This window comes from Pezoporus flaviventris, unplaced genomic scaffold (genome assembly GCF_033815535.1).
Source record: "Pezoporus flaviventris isolate CSIRO_AGI_PZ_B2104156 unplaced genomic scaffold, CSIRO_AGI_Pfla_v1 ptg000036l, whole genome shotgun sequence".
In the NCBI taxonomy this organism is placed as follows: domain Eukaryota; kingdom Metazoa; phylum Chordata; class Aves; order Psittaciformes; family Psittacidae; genus Pezoporus; species Pezoporus flaviventris.
The window spans coordinates 3,750,286-3,773,488 of NW_026892584.1; the positions used below are offsets into that span (position 1 = coordinate 3,750,286).

Below are 23,203 nucleotides of genomic sequence, written 5' to 3' on the forward strand. Positions count from 1 at the left end.
TGTGGGCTGCCTCTCACAGGTTTGAGTGCAGCCTGAAGTCTGGCTTCATGGTAGCCTTTTGGCTGTCATCTCTGTTCTTATTTTTGTGCTTTTTTTTCCTCATGAATCATCTTCAGTGATTCATTTAAAGAGCCCTTATCTCTGTTATTGCTTCAGCTTTGGTGATCCTTTCCCTGGAAGACCCTCTCTTACCCTCTTCAATTTGCTCTTGCGTTAGATGATCCATGAATACAGTTCAAATTATCCTCTTCACACTGCTCACAGTTCATAACCAGATAGTTCACACGTTACTTTTTTCATCTCGTGTTAAAAAAAAAATAATCTGTCTTTGCATTGTTTTCTGTAGGTTACCTTGATTTTCCTATAACTTGAACACAAGTACAGTGAAAAGGATATGGCTGGGGTCGTTTTTCTTTATCCATTTCTCTGTAGTTAAGAAAAGCTGTTTCACTGTGTTTGTTCTGGAGGTCTGTTAGTGTGGATTTGTCTTTGATTTTGTTTTTCTAATTTCAGGAATCTGCCAAATGTCTTTGCATATTACCTTCCTATTTGTACCATTTCTGTCTCAAAAACTTGTTGCCATCTACCAGTGATGCTCTTGGTGGCTGTTCTTGGGAGTGTTTTTCAACACGTTTTTATTCGTGCTTTTGTCCACACTTAGTTTTAACTGGAGGTTAAGAAAAACAATAAGTTAAAGCAGCTTTAGGATCACACGCTGAATTCTTTCTCAAAGAAGAGGTTTCCTTTTAGGTGCCATTGCATTTTAAAATGGTAAACAGCTGATGTGTGGGTGATAACTGCTTATTAAGTTAGTCGCAAATGTCATCAGTGCTTTTTTTTTTTTTGTCACTTTGTTATAAACTGTATGCTTTCCTAGATTGCATGTTTGAGGCTGGGTCTGTTTTGTCTTCTATGCATTCGCAAAAATCAAAATCTCATTATATGCCAATTTCTTTTAGCGCAGCTTGTTTCAGCAGTGTTGCTTAAATCTTGTCCCAGTGCTGTTGCTTATCAATAAAACTATGTATCTCTTTAAAATATGTATAAAATAAAAGGCTACCTTAGAACTAATTTGAAATTTGAAAAATTATATGGTGTTTTCTTGCTCATTGAGATACACTGTTACTGATGCGTAACAGCCATGAGTGTAGACCTTGCTTGTTTGTTCATGAAATCTACCCGATACTTTGTTTCATGCTATTCATTTTGTCACTGACTATTACCAAGGCCTATGCCTGCTTTCTGTTTTATATTGATGAGCATCGGGGGATGGGGCTAGAAGGAGAGGCAAGAAGGTATGTTCTGCTTTTTCCTGCAGTGATAATCATGATTCTGGTTTTGTGTGGGAGAAGCTGCTCAATCAGCTGAGCTTTTTACAGGTAGACCTAGGCTGATTTTGCACAATGAATCCCAATACAGAGGCGGAGTTGGGAATCATCTGCCTCTTGCTTTTTTTAGGATTCTGATACCAGATAGGAGTGTTATTGTCATGTTCCTTTTAAGAATCAAGTTAAGCTTGCTGGATTTCTGTTGTTTACAGTTATAAAATAGGGATGTCACCAGCTTCCATGACTGCTTCATTTTCTTATTTATCATCTCCCCCCCCCCCAAGAGAAGCTTCAGTCCTGGCCTACTCCGTTAATATTGAGACTGTAATGCACGGGATGGTTCTCAGCTATGCTTTAATCAGCATCAGTTTGATAACATTTTGGTGATGGTAATTTCTAAAGCTACTTTATGTGGCTGGATTGTGACTGATTCCTGTGGTAGTTTGCAAGAAACTCACTTGGCAAGTGTGGGTTTCCATGAGATGCAGTGTTTGCATTATGAGCATGTGTACTTTGAACTGTATTTCTTAATTAGGATGTAATGTCACTGTGCTTGCATATCCAGTAAATCTTACTTGTAAGTTAGTTTTTGTTGTTGCTTTTGAGCTTTGACTAGAGGCAGCAAATGGGAGACTGTCACAGAAAGTCTAAATAAAGTCTTGGAGTTTCTGTCACCACTAATGCCAGGTTTTATCCTAGCTGGTTTCTTGTCTATTGGGTCTTTCATCTTATCCTGGTTCACCTTTACAGTGTATCTCACTGATAGAGCAGGTTAGAGCAGATGGGCTTCTGAAACCTGTTCTACTTTAGGAAATGCGTCTGACCGAGGCTTAAAGCTGAAGTAGCTGCCTGAAGCATTGCGTGTTACCTCAATGTTGTCTTCTGTACTGACAGCTGGAGCAATCAGTTCTTTGTTCCACCTGATGAGTTGGTGTCTGGAAGGTGACATCTTGGGCCTCTGCCTCTAAATTTCATATTATTTTAGTCATCTTCCTTAGTAAGACTCCAGAACTTTTCATCCTGACAAGTATTCTCAATAAATATAATGTGGCTGGCTGGCTTGAAATGTACTGACATTGAGATTAGCTTCACTTCTTTTCCTGACAGATTTCCAAAGATCATTTTCATTATTTTTTTTTTTTCCCCCTCACCTGCATACCTTGAGTGCAAGTCCTGCATCTCACAAAAATATATATCCATTTCTGTCCCGCATCTGGTGTTGTCTAAGTATTGCTTAATCTGCTGTGCACCTTTTGTGCATTGTGTTTTGTCATGACAAAGAACTGAATATACTTTAAGTGTTAGTTAACATAATCTGTGGCCATCACAAGTTAGCGTCTGTTACATCCTTTCATGTGCTCTTCAAGTAGTGGTGCAAACGCATTAATGGCTGTATTTTGCAATGCCTGGAGTGGCTCTACCACATCAGCTGTTAGCTTCCCAAACCCACTGAGTGTCTATCTTTACAATTCCCTTGTATTTGAGTAGTCTACAACTTTGATAAATTAGTATGATTCCAGATTCAACTTGATATTAGCAAATCTGAAGTGTCCTAGCTGTCTGTCTCAAAAGCCTTGAAAATTTAAGTCTGCTTCCTGGTTTCCTATTTTACCCAATTATTCCTTGTGATATCTCTTTGGAATATTACCTTTCTGCAGCGGAGTGAGAAATCGTTCTTTACACCTGGAGAATTGCTTAGTAGCTAATTAAATTAGAATGGCAATTAGTTTGGCCAGTATGACAGTGGTTTGTGATCTACAAAGGCTGTTTGGATTTGATTCTTTATTTCATGTGCTCCCAGTGCCTTTCTGCCTTTAGTAATGTTTCAGATGGAGTTCCTTGATTTCATGGGGGGCATGTACTTTTTGCAGATTTTCTGCTTTATGCACAAGGCCAGAATATTCTGCAAAAAGCTTTTTTTGTTGCCCACAGTGTGAATCAGTTTGAATCGGCAGGCTGAGAAAGTTGGGGCTGTTCAGCCTGGAGAAGAGAAGGCTGCATGGAGACCTTATGGCAGCCTTCCAGTATCTGAAGGGGGCCTATTAAGGATGCAGGGGAGGGACTCTTCATTAGGGACTGTAGTGATAAGACCAAGGGGTAATGGGTTAAAACTTAAACAGGGGAAGTTTAGGTTAGATATAAGGAAGAAGTCCTTTACTATGAGGGTGGTGAGGCACTGGAATGGGTTGCCCAGGGAAGTTGTGAATGCTCCATCCCTGGTGGTGTTCAAGGCCAGCTTGGCCAGAGCCTTGGATGAGGTGGTTTAAGTGTGAGGTGTCCCTGCCCATGTTAGGGGGCTTGGAACTAGATGATTTTAAGGTCCTTTCCAACCCTAACTATTCTATGATTCTGTGATGGGGGGGGGGGGGGGGGGAATAATTTGAACCACAGTTGAAACAAATTCTTTTCTATTGCAGAAGAAAACAGATTTGCAGAAGTGTTTAAAAATTAATCAGGAGAAGTACTTACTTTGAGGAATTCATACGTCATTTACTAACTGAAAATTTTCATTTTTCAAGACAGAAAATAATCAGAAAATATTTATTTATAATTTACAAGTTTGTTAAAACTTAAGGGAACTTAAGGGGAAAAAAAGTCATCTGAGTTATAGCAAATTATTTCTTAGAGAAGTATTGTTTCTTAAGATTCTGCTGAATGGAGGGTGGAGGAAAGGCTGTTTCTTGTTTACCAGCGTGCCACTGGTACTTCATCAGTGACAGTGCTGAGGTTCCTTGTGTGCTTCAAGCTGGGAAAAGGGAATGCTGCTGTTCATGACTAGCAGTTCCATTTGTTTGTTTCTGTCCTTCTGTGTCATCTATTGTTTGTAATGGCCTAAGCATGTGGCTGCATAGCAAAGCAGATTGAGGAACTGATCCAAACAGATTGAGGAACTGATCTACTTAAAACAATCTTTTTATTTGAAGTGTGTATGATACCCTCCTGCTGAATCTGTCACTTTAGTTAAATGAAAGATGAGGAGAAGGCAGAAAGTGTGAGACGCTTAAGAAAGTGGCTTTAAATTGTCCTTTCAGCTGCAGTTCTTGTAAAAAAACCTTTTACATGTGTTTCCAGTGTGAAAGCTAAATTCAAACACTGATGTCTTACAGTAATTCAATAAAATGAGTAAGAACTAGGTGCTGGCTGCCAACCTGTTTCTGATGAGGCACCTGTTTCTGATGAGGCCACCTGTATCAGGTGGCTTTAAAAAAAAGCAAATTTGTGGAAACGAGCTTGAAAAGGAATATGTGGTGCTAAATGAGCCCATCACTGTGGTGTGCTTCAGCCCAAGTTTAAGCAGGACCTGCAGTGGTCAGTAGCTGGAAATGGTTGCAGAATGAATGGGAGCTCTGGTTTCCGCTGGGGGACTGCTGGTCTTTGCTCTTTGCTCTAAACTGTGCTGTTGCCACAAGCAGTAAAACTTGTATGTATCTTGCTCAAGTGATTCAATTTAATGAACACCATTTGTTTCAATTCAGGACAGAAAGTGTCTTCATATTTGTATTGTTTGTGTATGGAAATAGTATGTCATATTGCACTTAAGTTACGTATGGCTGCTGCTAAGGTAACTTGCAACTGGATTTATAAACCAGTCTTTCTTCCCTGTGTCTCCTTAATAATACTTTTTCTGTTCTGAAATAGGTTGTAGGTTTTCCTTGTTAAGCATCTAAAAACACCTGATTAATGTGTGGAAATCCTATAACTTTCTATGTTTGTGTAGTATTGTCACCCATTGACTGTGCTTTGATAACCTGAACTTCCAGGTAATACACAATGAAACTCTTATGGGGACTTTTTTATTTTTTCCCTCCAAGAGAAGTTGGGTAGTTCCTGTAATTTTACATAAAATGTTTTTTCCTTTCCTGACACTATATGGACATCTGACCATACAAATCTTCCAATCAAAGTGTGCTTAATTATAGAAACCATAACAGGAAAAAAACCGAACCCTGTGGAGATTGTATACTTGGTGTAAAAGCTGTTCTCATTGTTAGATCTGAACATGAGGAAGAAACTTGCATGCAACTGATGTTTTTAAGAAGCTTGTTCTTAGCTAAGAGAATCTAAATTTGTCAGAAGAGCTTTTCTATGTTCCATGACTAGAAGGACATTTTATTTGAGAAGCTATCTGTTTCAGAGAAGCCTAAATTCCTTTGGGACTGATTTCCAAAAAGGACAAATTTTATTGACTGTAATAAAAGTATAATAAAGCTGGAGTGGTGATACAGTGTTTCTAAATTATTTAGCTTAAAATTGCAGAGAAACATAGCAGGCATACATGTAATTTGGTATTTTTTTCCAGATGCTGTGCAATCATCAATTGTTCACTTGTAGCTACTTGCTCATTTTTGTTACCAGGTCATTTGTTTTCATAACCAGGTCATTTCTTTTTGTAAGAAGGTCATTCTGAACTATACAACTCTCTTGACGCACGTGTCGCTTATTCCTATGACTTGAACACCAGTTATTTAAAATTTGGCTTTCTTTATTGACAATCATGAGTGAATTTTAGTGGGAGTTGAATTTAATAATGGATCCCAGTCAAGGAAGGGTAGGCTCATAATGTCTGTTTTTCTATTACTTTTTTTGTTACTTTTCTGCAAAAGTTAGTAAAACTGGACTACATTGGGTGTGTCTAAGGATTGCTGTCGGTTCCATTTTGAAGTAAGGATTTGGGTATCTTAACTGTTAATATTAACTCTGTTTTCCTCTTGATCAGCCATTCAAATTGTAAAACTGTTGGTGTTTGTTCTACAGCTGGGATCTTTCTTTGAACTAACTTTATACATATGAAAGAAAAATTATATGTTTGTCTTGTGTTTCATAACCAGTGCCTTTTCTGTTTGGACACAGTGAAATTAATTGTGGCAAAACTGAATTTTTCTGCCATCATTTATAGAACTGTATTTCTTAAAAAATAATCTTTTAGTGCAGGTAGTGGCCAAATGTATATATTATTGTCATGCTATTTAGAAGTTGTGCTTCAGTGTATCCTGTTTTCTATAATCTTTATTAAAAAAAAACAAAACCTAACAGCACGAAATTCTGCATGTCTAATTATTTTCTTTTTCTGTGTGGCATTATTTAAAGGTAAACACTGCTCTCTTAATGTAGGTTGTGAGTGCTGCATGTGTGCTTTTCAGAGCAGTAGTGTGAGGAAGCTAGCAGTGGAATGGCAGGACGGCCTCATCCTTATGACAGTAACTCCAGTGATCCAGAGAATTGGGATCGGAAATTGCATAATAGACCTCGTAAACTTTGTAAACATTCAAGGTAGGTGCTATGTACAATCTATTGCATCTCAAAAACTACATTAAAAGTCCATTCTAAAGGCTACTGTATCTGGTTGTGGCAAGTCCTGTCATAAATTTTGCAGTTCTTCTTAAAAGGAATGCTGCTTAATTCCTTTAAGAGATACTTTCTAACCTAAATGATGTGTCAGCTTCCATAATCTGTGCTTAGGTTTGTTTTGCTGTGGATGGGATTTTGTTTTTTTAAAAAACCCAACAAAACCAAAACAATACCTTGTGTGCGTATCAAGTCACCAGTTGAGTGACTACATATGTGATTTCTACTTACTTTTTTTTTGGAGGTGCTTACTAGGAGTTACTTTGTTCATCACTTAGTTGTTGGTGCTCTGTGTTAAGTAGCATATTTAAAGTATGTGCACCTTGTTCATGATGATAACCAGTAGGTGCTTGCATGTAAGTGTCACGCTCTATAGCACTTTCTTTGTAAAGCTGTGTGTCAGATCTTGCTTTTGCCTGCATCCCTAGCTGTAAGAGTCTTTTTAAATGCTTCTTGATTTGAAGACATTATGAAGCTAATTAATGTTTTTCCAGCACATAGTGTTCTAAAATGAATTAAGCAAAGCAGTGAATCACCTAGCAAATGTATGTGAAGAAGCATGATGCTGGAAAAATATACATATATATGTATATATGCATCCAAATAAGCGTGTATCTTCCAAGTACTTTGCCCTTTTAGAAGGCTAAATATAACCTAAAATTGTTAGTGATTCAAGATTTCCTACTCATAAGATGCTAGAAAAAGATCTAAGGAGCACATTCAGTAACAGCAACCTAATTTGCATTTTTATTGCATAGATTCAGATAAACTGGACTTAAGTGTTGCCCAAAGTATTCTACTGACAATTAATATTGTGGGTTATTTTCCTGTCATTAAATATTGGATAACTGTGAGGCATCCAAGAGGGCAGGAAAAAAGAATGCACCAGTAATTAAAAGGCTTACAGGGAAGCCCACTTAATTATAGGCCTGTCTGGGGTATGAATAATGGAGCAGTTAACACAGAACTGAAGAGGATGGCCGATGCTACTGGTCAGTATAGGCTTATGGAATATAGCTTTGTACAGTTGATGTTTTTATTAAGGTGTTGGCGTCTGGTAAGTGGTTGTGTTCTTCTTACTTATGATCCAAATCTGGCACAGTATCAGTAAATGATGATAAAATAGGGCATTGTATGTGAGTTGAGGACTGTTCTCACTCAGGTCTCTGTGATTTGTAAATGGGTGATTCGTTGCTGAGTCCAGTTCATGTAGTTCAACTCTGATCCCATGTTACTTCCCATGACTGGTGATCTGGAATAAAACATAAAACTGGTATTGATAGGATAACTTATGATGGGGAGTGTTAAATAATAAAAAAGAGCTTATTAATAGCATGTGATCTCAGTAAACTGGTTGCAAATAACCCTGCAGTCTTCATATGACTAAGTACAATGTTAAACATTTAGGAGCAAAGAATGTAGACCTTTTATTTGTTTGTGTGGGTTTTTTGTTTGTGTGGTGTTTTTTTTTGTTTTTTTTTTTGTAGACTACTACAACTCTCAGTCATTGATAGTATTGGCACTATAGAGGACACTGTCTCAATGAGTAGTCAGTTGAACTTAAGTCTCCAGTAACATCATATGGTCAGAAGGGTTAATGCGGCTGTTGGAGGCTTGGTGGAGTTATTGAAAGTCTGGTATCAGCAGTTGAAGGAAAATTTTGATTAGAGGGGATTCTGAAGGCATAGAGAATGAGCTTGGTTGGAAAAGACCTTTAAGACCGGCATTACCCCAAGACTACAAAGGGCCTCATCTACACATTTTTTTGAGTGCTTCCAGGGACCTACCAATGCTTCCAGGATTCATAGAATCATAGAATGGTTAGGGTTGGAAAGGACCTTAAGATCATCTAGTTCCAGCACCCCTGCAATGGGCAGGGACACCTCACACTAAATCATCTCACCCAAGGCTTCGTCCAACCTGGCCTTGAACACTGCCATAGATGGGACGTTCACAACTTCCCTGGGCAACCCATTCCAGTGCCTCACCACCCTTATAGTAAAGAACTTCCTCCTTATATCCGGTCTAAACTTCCCCTGTTTAAGTTTTAACCCATTACCCCTTGTCCTATCACTACAGTCCCTAATGCAGAGTCCCTCTCCAGCATCCCTATAGGCCACTTCAGATACTGGAAGGCTGCTATGAGGTCTTCATGCAGCCTTCTCTTCTCCAGGCTGAACAGCCCCAACTTTCTCAGCCTGTCTTAATATGGGAGATGCTCCAGTCCCCTGGTCATCCTCGTGCCCCTCCTCTGGGCTTGTTCCAACTGTTCTGTGTCTTTTTTATGTTGAGGACACCAGAAGTGTACACAGTACTCCAAGTGAGATCTCACAAGAGCAGAGTAGAGGGGCAGGATCATGTCCTTCGACCTGCTGGTCACGCTCCTTTTGATGCAGCCCAGGATATGGTTGGTTTTCTGGGCTGCAGGCGCACACTGAAGCCGGCTCATGTTCGTTTTCTCATCAGCCGACACCCCCAAGTCCTTCTCCGCAGGACTGCTCTGAATCTCTTCTCTGTCCAACCTGTAGCTGTGCCTGGGATTGCTCCTACCCAGGTGCAGGACCTTCCACTTTGCGTGGTTAAACTTCATAAGGTTGGCATCAGCCCACCTCACAAGTGTGTCGAGGTCCCTCTGGATGGCATTCCTTCCCTCCAGCATTATCAACTGAACCACACAGCTTGGTGTCATCGGCAAACTTGCTGAGGGCGCACTAAAGCTCACTGTCCATGTCGCTGATGAAGATGTTGAACAAGACCGGTTCCAGCACTGATCCCTGAGGGCCACAGCTTGTTACTGGTCTCCAGCTGGACATTGAGCTGTTGACTACAACTCAGCATGTGGCCATCCAGCCAGTTCTTTATCCACCGAGTGGTCCACCTATCAAATTGATCTCTCTCCAGTTTAGAGACAAGGATGCCATGCGGGAGAATCGTAGAATAGTTTGAGTTGGAGAGAACCTTAAGATCATCTGGTTCCAACCCCCTGCCATAAGCAGGGACGCCTCACACTAGACTGTATCACCCAAGACTCCGTCCAGCCTGGCCTTGAACACTGCCAGGGATGGAGCATTTACTACTTTAGTCAACCTGTTCCAGTGCCTTATGACTCTCACAGTAAAGAACTTCTTCTTACTATCTAACCTGAACTTCCCTCGTTGAAGTTTAAACCCATTTCCCCTTGTTCTATCACTACAGTCCCTGATGGAGAGTCCCTCTCCAGCATCCTTCTAGGTCCTCCTCAGGTATTGGAAGGCTGCTATGAGGTCTCCCTGCAGCCTTCTCCAGGCTGAACAGCCCCAGCTTCCTCAGCCTCTCTTTGTATGGGATGTGCACCAGCCCCTTTATGTAGTTCTTGTGGCCCTTGGACTTGTTCCAATGGTTCCATATCCTCATGTTGAGGACACCCGAACTGCATGCAGTACTCTAGGTGTGGTATCATGAGAGCAGAGTGGCAGGTTCACTGCCTTTGCCCTGCTGGTTGATTCCACCACTTCCCTAGGAAACCTGTTCCAGTGCCTAAATAGCCTTTTGGTGAAGAAATTTTTATCCACTCTAAACCTCCCCCGATGCAGCTTGTGGCTGTTACCTCTTGTCCTACCACTTGTTACCTGGGAGAAGAGACCAGCCACTTCCTCAATCTGTCTTCCTTTTGGTAGTTGTAGAGAGTGGTAAGGTCCCCCTGAGACTTCTCCAGACGAAGCAACCCCAGTTCCCTCAGTAGACCTGTGCTCCAGACCCTTCACCAGGTTTGTTGTCCTTCTCTTGACCTACTCCAGCACCTCAGTATCTCTCTTGTAGTGAGGCGCCCACAACCAAACACATGACTCGAGGTGCAGCCTCACCAGTTGCTGAGTACAGGGCAATGATCACTTCCCTGGTCCTGCTGGCCACACTATTTCTCATGCAAGCCAGGATGCTGTTGGCTGCCTTGGCTGCCTGGGCACAAGCTGGGTCATGTTCAGCAGCCATCAGTCAGCACCCCTAGGGCCTTTTCCGCCAAGCAGCTTTCCAGCCGCTCTTCCCTAAGCCTGTAGCATTGCAAGGGGCTGTTGTGGAGCAAGTGCAGGACCTGGCACTGAGCCTTGTTGAACCTTATAGAACCTCATACTGTTGGCCACAGCCCACTGATTTCAGCCTGTCCAGATCCTTCTGTAGAGCCTTCATACCCTCCAGCAGATTAACGCTGCCGCCTCACTTGGTGTATTCAGAGGTTACTAAATATGTTTTGAGGCAGGAAAAACTCAAAGGTTAAATAATGACATCTTGATTATCTGAAGAACGTTGCAGAAACAGCATTATGATGATGAGTCAATAGGCAAATTTGTAATAAAGTATAGTAGTTGGAAGCTGAAGCTAAATCCAATCCAGAGAAACAGTGCACGTGCCTGCCATGTGTGGTCTGTTGTGGATCATCTGTTTGAGGGAAATGTTTAAAGAAAAAGCTGTGCAGCTTTCTGAAAAGATTATTTGATGCAGATAGGAGGTACTTCTAAGTTTGTGGCCTATACCTTTTGGAAGGCTACTGTTGATCACTTTGTATACAGGGTCTGAATTCAAGGTTTGCACATCAGAAGATATGAAATCTGTGCCTCTAAAACAATTGCAGTTAAGTTGGATAGCTTTCTGGAGAAACACAATTTGTGTTTCCAATGAAATGCTGAAAAGCCAGTGTTTTATGGAAGTTTTTAATGGGCGTGGTAGGGATACAGTATTCAAGCTTAATTCTGACAATTTTTTTTTTCAAATTATGTAGACCTGTTTTTAGTAATAGTTGCAAATGAGACTCCAACTAATAGTTTGAGGTCATAATAGAATAGCAATAAATTAAGGAGAAATAATTTGTTACTTTGCTCCTTTGAGATACTTGGTTACTTCAGAGAATCCAATTATTGGAAACTAGTATGCTCTATTCAAAAGCCTAACTAAAATAATTGGATTTTGGGTGTCTGAGTATAGACACATTACTACTATTTCTGACTTGACACTTTTTCTTCAGACAAGTGAAAATCTGTGTGAAAAATTCAGTGTGAGGTGGGCAAAATGCTTTTGGAGACGTAAGTTTTTTTTTCATGATAGAACTTGAACAGAGCTCTTCTGTTGACAGGTTTGAGTGCTACAGTTCTATTAGTCTTACACATTCAAAATATGCCTTGTTATCATAAGGAAGAAAATACTCAGGTTTGAGAAGTGTAATGGTGAAATGAGAACTTTATTATAAATCTCAACAAGAGAGTAATATTTAAGAGAGATGCTTAGCTTGTCACTTCTTGGTGCTTTGATGTGTTTAATCCTCCAGCCTTAACATTCCTAAAATAGCTTAGATAATTTTCTAGACTCATAGAAAACATAATCTAAGTCTGTGAGCCATCTTTCTGTGTTTAAGGCTTATGTGGCAGCAAGGAAAGCCACAGGACTCTGCTCCCTTCACTATGCTGGCTGGTTGAGGCAAAGGATATGTAGCAAAACTGTAAGGGGTGTATGTATTAAACAGTTACACAGGTTAGCATTTTATCTATTTATTTAGTTTGGTGAGTGTCCAATTTTGTTAAACCTCTGGCAAGTTGTGCCATTGTTTTCTCTCCTCGTTTTTCTTATGTGTTCTGAGATGGGCAGTGTACTGAAAAACTTGAAAAGGAGAGATTCAGAAAATAAGGATAGAAAATATAACACAAATGATCCCTGATAAAAAAGTAAAGAGCTTGGCAGAACGGAATTATATGGTATTAAAGCTGACTGTAGATAACAATACAAAGGGTTTTGTTTGTCCAAGCTATTTCAAAAAATCTTTGAGATGCTTTGACTCACCCAAATAAGATGGAAGAAGAATTTCAGGAACCGTATGTTGACTAAACAGTGACTAAGGTTCAAATAAATGGTCTCTGAATTTGTATTTTCATTATTAAGTATCGCTGGCTTGTATTTTCTCTTTAACCTTTCATTGGTTGTTGGCTTCCCACATGGAATTTCTCTTTAGTGCTATAGTTTTTATCATTTTGGGGGAGATTTTAATTCTAATTCTGGTGTACTTGTGTTTTCACTGGAGTTGTGCTGAAAAATCTGTGGCTTAAATTTTGGTCTTCCTGAAGATTTGTCCTGGATTTAATTTTCCAAATCTGCTTCTGTTTTAGTTCCATTTGATAGTTTCTTGTTTGTTCATTCTGTTTATGTAGTGTTAGATTCAAAGTCCTGCCTGCCCTAGTGCGTTAATGAAGAAAACATGGCTGTACTTTGATTCTCTTGTCATGACTCTTGAACCTCTTGAATCTTGGAAAGTCTTCCTCTTTGAAAAGTTTTCCATTGATGACAAGTTATTGTGGAGATTCTGAATGCTGAGTTTTTTTGTTGGTTTTTTTTTTCCCTAATATTTTAGCATGCTGAGAGGATGCATTCATGGCAGAGGGGTTGGAACTAGATGATCTTCAGGTCCTTTCCAGCCCTAAGTATTCTATGATTCATGGGTTGTGAATGGAAGTGCCACTTGCCTCAGCATTTTGGATATACGCGAAGCATCCCTGGATGGGTCCTTATCTCTGGAATGATATCAGACTGTATAATCTGTTCTCCACCGCAGGATGGGTATTATTTCTCTTCACATAAGTTGGATTTCTGCAGTTGAACACTTTATAGCATGGGGCAGGCCTACACAATGTACAATGTGAAAACAATCAGGCCTACTTTTACCATGAGTTCAAGTTGTAGTCTGTGAATTACTGTGCATCGTCTGCTTTAAGTTAACTGTAAACACGCCTGCTCTTAATTGCAATCTGGTATTGGCAGATCAAGATCTCTTCATCTAGATTTTATTGGCACCAGGATGTAAAGCCCTCAGAAGAAACTGAGATGGGCTGGGAAGTAGAATTGGAATTGAAATTTCTTGGAATCTAGAAAAATGGGCTGCACTCAGTGATGTCTTTCAAAAGCATCAGTCCACCAATCTCTTATAAGGTATCTGTGGTATAGCAAGTAGTCTTAAACAGTTGTGTATTTTGTGGTGTAGTTTGTTTTGTTCCCCCCTTCCCCACCTTCCTTTTTGACATCCTTTATTTCTGAAATGGCAGCTTGTGAACACTTTGAGAAAGAAAACTCAGTGACTTTCTGTGCAAAAGCACACTAAATCCCCTTGAACCTCTCAGCACACAAATGACCTTTTCCAAATATCATTGGATATTATTTGTGGTGGACTTGGGCATCATGCAAAACTTGATCAGACCCTGACTTTAAGGCACAAAGCATTTTAGAGGTGAAATTAATTATGCTCAGGAATATTATGCTGTAGAATTTTTACGGACAACTTTCTTCTGAATTGCTGTATGCTCATTTCTGCTCTGAGAGTAGAAACTCTAATGGCTAGGTACAGGTTCAGCAGGTGTTTGCACCTTTTGAATTAGAACTTCTGAAGCTGGTTTTTAATAGATCGGAAGTATTTTCTGGTTTGAAGGAGGATAATATGCCTCCAAGTTTCTTAAATTTTTACTTAACATCCCATTTTGAAAATGGAATAGGAATTTGTATATAAATAAAGGCAACCAATATTCTTTTATGGAGGGACATGTATTTGGGTAGCTTGACAAAGGTCATAAGGTGTGAATGTATACCTATCTAGAGGTTAATTCCTTGCTGCTTGAAAGATCACTTTGGCAACTGAATGCTCATGGGATTTTTTTTGTTGTTGTTGTTTTCGTTTCTTTCCTGAGGTGGAACTGATTTACTAAGAAATGGATTACTCATGGTTCAGCGCACCCACTGAAGACCAGAATTATGTGAATATTTAAGATTTTGGAGCAGGCAAGTGTTCACAGAGTTGCTGTGTTGAGCTGACGAAAGATCTGTAGCAGTCCCCAAATAAATCGGAGAATTCTTTCTGAGGGCTTTCTTACTGGAGATGAAGCCCAAGTTAAGCGTGGCTGCTGGGCTGTGGTTCTACAAGATTTTGATGGATGCATGTCCTGGCCTGAGGGTAGTTTTATAGGAACAGAGAGCTAATCCACCCATGGCATGTTATTTGTACTTGAAATAGGAGTAAAGGAGAACAAAATGTTCTTATTCTGCTATGGAGAAAAGACCACATATAGGGAACCAGTGCTGAAAAAAACTAGGTGCACTTCCACTTTCTTGTTGCTGGGGGATTGTTCTATTGGAGGCAAAAAAAGAAAAAAAAGCCTGAGAAAGAAAGCATTATGCTGGAAAAGCCTATATATAGCTTATCATAGCCATGTCTTCCATAGCATGTTTTGAAGGGAATAAAAGGCTTACAAGACTGGAGTGGTTATTTTGTCCAAGGGCATGGGGGTGGGTGGTTGTGTGAACCCTCACAAGACCCTAAAAATAGGAGAAAATACATTGGCTCAGGCAGTTGAAATTGTGTGAGCAGAAATTTTCTTTCCACATCTGAAGAGCTGACTTCAATTTAGAATGCCACTGCTCTCCTGTCTTTTTAATCACATCTCTCACTAACTTCCTCTTTACAACAGCAGTCTTTTGCTGAACAATCCCTCTTATTCCTTCAGATTTCATCATATCTTAATTTCCTCCACTCTACCACTTATGACATCTTGATTTTTATTTATTGTAAGAGTTGCTTTTAAGCTATTTCTCCAGTGTACAGTGGCTCCTTAAAACAGCCTACAGACATTCTAAAAAGAATAATTTAAAAAAAGCTGTAGCATGATGCTTACTTATCCTCCCCCAAAGAAAAAAAAGAAACTTTAGAAAATTTCATTCTGACACATGCATTGTGCTCCATGGGCTTGACTTGACAAGCTTTTGATGATCTATTGATGTGAAGATGTACTACATCAGGACTTGGTGAACTGATTTCTGATATTTATTGTCACAACGCATAGTAGGGTTTTTTCTTCCTGGCTTAGACTTGCTGGAAAAGGGATGCCTGTAGATAAAAAAAAAAAATGGAGGCTGTGCTGCCTTGTTCTCGAAAGGCTATTGTTGTACCTCCTTATGAACTTTGTGCAAGGTGAATTAATTTTAAATAGTAACCCAGGCAGACTTTACAGGAACAAATTAACTGTCCTCTGAAACTTGCATGGATTTGTGTGTCTTGGATAATCATTAACACAAACGAGTGATGTGACAAGAGAAGGTTAGCAATAACCTTTTCAGATGTGGTGTTTGTGTGCTAAAACCTGACAAGCTGGCAGGAGGACTAGAAATAGCTTCGCAGATGGTACTTGGCACGGTAGCAAGCAGCTCTGCTCTCGCACGCTCCCCACCCTGCCTGTCAATTGTGGTACCCAATGGCTGCTTAGAGATGGGGAAACGGCAAGTATGAATTCAGCTCACAGGAGGCTGCGAGGTCAGACGTCAGTATTGCACTACGCATGGCTGAATCAGTGACTGTGAGGAATTGAATTAATATCTAGAGGGGGTTTGCGTCTTTGAACACTTAATGGACCGTATAGCTACAATCTCTTATCCTTGAGGGGAAGATGATGGAGGAAAAAGTAAGGCTCGCTGATGGTGCAGTGAACTACTGAAGAAATGATGGAAATATCAAATATGCTGAACTTAAGTAATGCCAAAGGATGCTGATCTGGCTTTCAAAGCTGCCTTTTTGGAAGGAACAGAATTCCTTTGTGCTCTGATTTCAAAATTATTTCCATGCTTTTATGTTTCCTCCCTGATAGATACAAGAGGAAGGTGCGTATCTGTTAACAGGATTAATCTGTGGGCATTATTCAGGAGAAGAATGAGGAAAAGGAAAAGTACTGTCCTTTGTGTGCACTGGTCAATTGAAATGTCTGCTGACAAAGAACAGACTTCAGGGGGAGGAAGAGGGACATAAGCGTTGTCATTGTGTAAGTCCTAGCAATTTGAGTAGAACAGATTTCTTCTAAAACCTTACAGCATTTTATCTGTAACTTAGTGTATAGATAAAGCTCTATATCCCTATTCTACAAAGTGTTGATTATGTGAACCATCCTAGGAAAGGATTTTGATGTAAGTTTATATTTTAAGAGGAGAAGTTTTGGAAGGTAAAGAGAGAAAAAAATAGTAAAAACCTTAGTATTCCACCCTGATTTCTTTTAATTTAGATCAGGTTTTAGGGTGACTTTGGGAGGTAATAAGTATATTGGTTTAGCACCATAATTCTGTGTAAACGAGCTAGTTTTATAAAACCAGGATATTTATTGGCAGTATTCAGTAGGATGCACAAGAAATTTTTGTATTGGAATACATGCTAATTGTTTTGGCAGTAGAATTATTTTAATCATTAGTAATCTATTCAGAGCAGTATGTTGTTATGTATAAAGACAAACTGAAGCTCTCCTTCCACAAATGACTCCAAAGCATCATTTAAATTGAAGAGCATTTACATTTTTTTAGGAACAGCTCTTCCCTAATTGCAGAAATAGGAAGCATACCAGTATGACAAGTGTGCCATTTTGAATGGTACTCTTTTTCCTCCTTTACATCATATTAAATAGGTTTGCTTTAATAAAGCCTTGAGCTTATTTGGTTTTCTTTGTGAGACAGCTTCTTTGTAAAGGGAAGTGGCCTTTTCTTTAAAAGGCAGAGCTTTCTTGATCCCTGACTGAGGGGGGGGAATAAATTCTATCATTGGCTTAAAGTTCTTGAATGGGTGCAGTGCTAGCGTCCTAATTGGAGCCAGGAAAAACTGCATATTGAATTTATGAAGATTATCTAAATATACCAGTATTCATAGGGTTGTGTTTTGGCTTTTGTTTTTTTTTCCTTTCCCTTCTGAAGGAAAGTAATTGGTAAAGCAAGACTCTTACCTTTTCTTTATAAACTTTTGGGTACTAGATGGTCTGCACATATGGGCTTTTTTCCAGCTTTAGTGAATGAGGAAATGAGGCTGTAGGTTTAAAAAGTTGGGTTTGTTTCTTAGAGTTTTAAATTAAATACAATGTGTTATTAAGCATGCAGGAGAAAATTTTGCATGTTGTGCCCCAGTCAGTGCCCATGACTTCCACAGCACAGTGTGCAGCTGGCAGTCATCGGCTGGGAAATTAATTGAAAGTTGACATTGTAGATACTTTTCAGAGTGAGATAGAGATCTGAAACTATAATGACTTTCTTGGAGGCTTGAGGTAATGCACTGTGCAGAGCACCATTGACTGTTGTAGGCTAAAATTACTGATGAATATAGTATGGGAGCCAGGTGCCACAGGAGACCAGTGACTTCCGGGCACTTTTCATTATCAGCAGTTCTCTGCTGTTTGAGAAGTACTGGTATTTTATCTGGTCTGTATAATGCTTCTGGGAACCACAGTATCCTCTAACGGTTTGCCTGTCTCTGGAAATGGGGCAGCTCTGCTTTTGTCAGTCACCTTTCCATTGGTGTAGGTAGGTGGATGCATCGACACAATGGTGGAACTCCCTAGTGAACGCCAGTTTGGCTTGTCTGCATCACTGGGGACAGGTTTGTAGTTTCACACATTGCTGCTGTGGAGTGAAGGCTGGTTTTTTGTTTTTGTATTTCCCTGCAGAAACAGCAGCTTGTCCCCAGTGGCTTTGTTAGAGGGGAAAAAATACTATTAATAAGTTCTAGCTAAAAAAGCGAAAATATTTGGTAGTTCTGGTGGGGTTTTTTGTCGGGGTTTTGTTTGCATGGTTTTGTTTATTGGTTTTGTTTTTTTGTTTTTTTTTGTTTTTTTTTTAACACTTGTGACTTCTTCTAAAGCCTCTGTACAGGAAAATGTAAACCACTGGTTGTCTTTCATATGTACTGGCCACAGATGTAGTTCTTTCAGCCTAACTGGTAAGAGTAGCTCAGTGTTCTGCTAGTCAAGTATTGCAGGGTAGAGCCAGTGACTGTCTTTTCTGACAGCTAGATTCTACCTCTTTATCTTCTCTTTGTTTGGATTTAAACTAATTTTAGTTGTCTTGTTTGTTATAGAGCCAAATTGTATTTCAGTGGAGTCATTTATCTGAGTACATGTGCTGTTGAACAAATGGAACTTCCGATTTTGTCAGGTATATATCCAGCAGCTCAAGGGAAGTTGTGTTTTTTGGTGGGTTTTTGTTGGTTTTGTTTGTGGTTTTTTTTGTGCACTGTGACTCAACAGTAATAAGATTTAAGATTGACATTTTAGATTACTGTTATTAAGGTGAGTGAAGATTTATGATTCAGATGGTGCTGTCTCAAGCCAAACTGCTCGAATTCTCAGAAATCTTTGCCATTTTGGCTTTAATCTTTAATCTTCTGGCTAAGAGATAATGTGCCATTCTCACATTTAGCATTTATCTGTATATTAAAGGGAAGAAAGTCCAAAAAGCAAGCAAATGAATGGTGTGGCCAGCTGCAATCTGAACAAGTCCTTGAAATTATTTACTGATATCTCTGCTTCAGAAACGATTGATTTAATATGTCGGGATCCTGTCGTTGTCCTCCAGCTGGCAACCTCAGCCTCTGTCATAGCACGATGTGCTGAATTGATGGTTCTTGTGTCGGTGCTCCAAAGGGACAGATATGGCTGGCAGTGGGAGGGGAGGCACGCTGCCCCTGTCCTCCCTGGTGTGTTGACTGTACATACCAAGGCAAAAGTAACCCCAGTTCTGATACTGGGAAAGCATAGGTGAAAGAGTTGTGCCAGGAATGTTTAGTCCTTTATTAAGACATGATTAAGGAGGAAGTATGATGCCAGCTGAGTCAGTGTTACTTCCTGTAGCACCTGTTTTTCTCAACTCCTGTAAAGATATTATTAACTAGTGTTTGCCCTACTTCAGTGTGAACTCTGAATCACTGTTTAGAGGGTAAGGTGGCTTCAGAATTTTTTTGGATGAAGAATTACATTTTAATTGCCTTCTCTGATAAGAGGTAATTCATGTCTGCTCTGCAAAATGCATGATCAGCCTGCATATCCTTACGAAGGTTCACTTTCGTTTTCTAGTGTGTTTCCCTTATTTAAAGCAACTAGAGTGCTTTAGCTATTGAGAAATAGTGAGTCATGCATTTTGATACTACAGAATGTGGTACCTGCAAAACTCTGGTTCTAACAGCATGGCTAGAAGTATTATCAGGGCTGGGATCAAAGTGCTGCTTTAACAAAGGCCACATCACATGGGGTTTTATTAGGATTTACTGAGATGCATACTTTGTCACAGGACTGCTGTGAGTACTCCACACATATCCTCACTCACCCACCTACTCTCTGTAGGATAGTTGGTTATACCATAATGCACAAATATAAATGCACAGATGGGATACAGAAGGGGTTTTATTTTTTTTTTCTTTAAGTTTGACCATTTCTGAGGAAGTTTAGCTGCAGTAGTAATGAATATCATAATGTATAAACAGGGTCAGACTTTGTCTTCAAGTCAGATTTTAATTACAGGTTGTAATCCACATTTCCTTTTTACATTTCTGATAATTTGTGGGCATATTTTGTATCTATAAAAACAGTTATGATTTTTGTGCATATATATGTATATATAAGAAAAGGTGAAAGGGTTTTCCTATAAGTTGATGTTCTTGAAAGGGAGTTATGCAGGTCTCACTCTTGCTAACTTTTGCATATTTCACTTTGATAATACAGAATTTACCTTTCTCTAATAGAGAAGTAAAACAAGTAAGGAGACATGTGAGTCATGCTGAAATGCCATATATCTCAACACATTCACAACTGCATTGTAAGGTCTGAGGAAAATTCTATTTCCTTTTGATGAAAGTAGTTGGATCATCTTTATTCTTGGACTCTGAATCTGAGTATTTCCAGCCATTAGCAAGGCTTGCAGTTCTTATACCTTATTCCATGGAACTTTGCCTGACTTCACATCCTAAAGATGCATGTCTTATTGCAGTATATTTTAAGCTTGGCAGGAAACAGTATTGCAGTAGATTTTCTCTGCACCATACTTCTGCTTTATAGGATACACTGTCCTTCCCTCATTCAAATAGGGTGGGGGGAAGTGTTTTTTCCTTAGCTAAGAGGTGTATTTCCTACTCTTTGCATTGTGCTAATACTTATTTTGTGCCAATGTAAACTGCATAAGATCTATCGTAGCCTTTTTTGTTCTGATTTAAGCTCCTCTTCTCATCGGTTCCACAAACCTGAAGCTGCAACCTGTCATATATACATGGTGTTCACTTTTCTGAATAGTTGCTATTTATTTTTTTCATTACTTCTAAGCAACTCAAAAAGAAGACATTCTGCTCAACTTGTTTGTACAGGTTTTAAAAATTTGTTGTGTTTTTCTTAGGTCATTACGCTTACTTCTTTGTATTCTCAAATCCTAAAGCATACCTAGCAGTCATATTTAAGGTCTCTTGGTATAAACTGTGGGATTTGCAAGCTGCAAGCAAGTAGGCCATTGAGGCTCCTGTGGGAAATTCTGTCCCCTCTTTGTCAGACCTTGTAGCTGTGCAGGCGTCTGTCTCAGTTATCCAGTGCCTGAGGCTTTTGGAAAGTTCTTCAGTTAAACTCATAGGTAAGGAGTGTTGTCATGCGCACCATTGAAAGACAAATAGCAAAGGAACTGATTTAGCCATTCCAGTGGGGGTTCAAGGACACAGATATTCCTGTGCTGTCCTGAATCAAAAATTTTTGGTTTAAAGAATAAAAATAAAAGTTATAAGTATTTATTTTTTGAAAAATTCAACAATAACTATTACAAGTTGATATTTAATTTTTACATAGTTTGAGAGCACTGGATCTGCCTGGTTACATTGATAGGTTTAATAATTAATTGCAAAATGTAATCAGTAGCTTGATTTAAGCAATGTAATGTAACAGTCTAAAAAAAAGTATCTGAAACTATTATATTAAGATTTGCTAGTTCAGAACAAGTGTCCTACTTGTTACTTGAGTGCTATAGGTCTTGACTTTAGTAATGTAGTTCATATGCTTGCACTCTAACTTGTGGTGCTTTACTATTGCTCCTCCTAAGAGTAACTGAAATGTAAAAGACAATGTGCAGAAATAAACCCTTAGTTGTTGTGTCTTGATGTATCAACTGGTTTAAGGCTGGCCACCTCTGTAAAGATCAAGTTGCAAAATAAGGCAAATCAGTACTAAAAGCCTGTCCTCTGAGAAGGGTTTTCCAAAAGGATTTTCATTAGAAAAATGGACCCCTAACTTTTAATTTCATGGTTTAATTAGATCCTTTAATTTAACAGAATCAAAATAAAATGCTTAGCTGTGCAGGCTCAGCAGATCAGGCAGCGTCTCTGTAGATCACACAGCTATAACAGATAATTCTTGCTACTTAATGTTCCAAATCATTGTTCATGTTTGTAAATATAAACAAAAGTACAGCAGAGAAAATGGTGGTGGATAATATTGATCTCAAAGCATGTACATGGAGCGTGAATGTCTTTTAAAATTTTTATGTATAATGTTTCTAAAATTTTTAAATGCTGAACACTTCTCTATGTTTTCAGCACCTCATCTCGTATTGCTAAAGGAATAGACTACACAAAAATGAGCCTCCATGGTGCAAGTGGCGGACATGAGAGATCAAGGGACAGACGCAGATCAAGTGACAGATCTCGTGACTCATCCCATGAAAGAGCAGAATCGCAGCTCACTCCATGCATCAGGAATGTTACTTCACCAACAAGACAATATCATTCTGGTGTGTTCAGATCTATAGAATTTCTGTATTAAAATTCTTAAACTTGACTAATGTTTTGTTAAAAGAATAGAATGAAGAACGTTATTTGTTGATGACACAATACAGAGATTTTTTTTACGTGTGCCCTGGGCTGGACTTACTCCTCTTTGATAGGTCATAACTTTTTCTTCATCTGCAGTATGTATTCCTACATGATGGTTTTGGTTCAAGTCACAAGAACAGTCTAATTTTTTTAAGAAGATAATTGACTAAACACTTCCTCTTTACTTGGTAGGGTTTAGGTGACTGGAAATATAGGAAGCACTTCACTTTTTTTTTTGTGACAAAAGTTGGTTGGTTTGTTTGAACTAACGCCAACTGCAATGCATAGCTTCTGTATAATGTCGAGTTGCTTTTTCAGTGCTAGAATGCTATTTTTTTTCTGATAAAGACTTTGGGGAGGTGAGGTGGCTTTGTCTGAATGGTAGAAACTTCAGGTTCTCATATATGGACAGTTATCTCTGAAGGTTTCTTTAACTAGGATAGATGTAATTGACAGAACTTGTACTTAAAAAGTTGCCACATTTTGTGCCTAGAAAGATATAAAGTGTATAAAGCTTATATGGATCTATAATTTTATTTCCTGGTTTTTTTCTCCTTCCCACGTCATTCACACTTAAGATCGAGAAAAGGATCACAGTTCATCTCAGCCAAGCAGCCCTCGTCCTCAGAAGACTTCCCCTAATGGTTCTGTTATTAGTATGGGGAACAGCAGCAGAAACAGTAGCCAGTCGAGTTCAGATGGGAGCTGCAAGACTAGTGGGGAAATGGTGTTTGTGTATGAAAATGGAAAAGAGGGAGCTCGGAATCTAAGAACTTCTGAACGGGTAACGCTCATAGTGGATAACACCAGATTTGTTGTAGATCCTTCTATCTTTACTGCACAACCTAATACAATGTTGGGCAGGTTTGTATCTTTTTTTTTTTACCTTTGA

General features: G+C 39.2%; 1 protein-coding gene across 6 annotated transcripts in view; it reads left to right on the forward strand.

Annotated features, from left to right (window-relative positions):
- Positions 1-23,203, forward strand: part of BTBD10 (BTB domain containing 10) — a 32,810-nt gene that overhangs the window by 1,074 nt on the left and 8,533 nt on the right. Inside the window, exons 2-4 of one of the 6 annotated variants that reach the window (XM_061462894.1) lie at positions 6,441-6,599; positions 22,036-22,229; positions 22,890-23,175. In XM_061462894.1, coding sequence (XP_061318878.1) covers positions 6,499-6,599; positions 22,036-22,229; positions 22,890-23,175 — 581 coding nt within the window. In that variant the 5' untranslated portion in view covers positions 6,441-6,498. Of the gene's footprint in view, positions 1-6,440; positions 6,600-16,001; positions 16,133-16,172; positions 16,329-22,035; positions 22,230-22,889; positions 23,176-23,203 lie in introns of those variants that run through there. The other 5 variants (XM_061462895.1, XM_061462896.1, XM_061462898.1 and 2 more) reach the window with 5 other exon arrangements.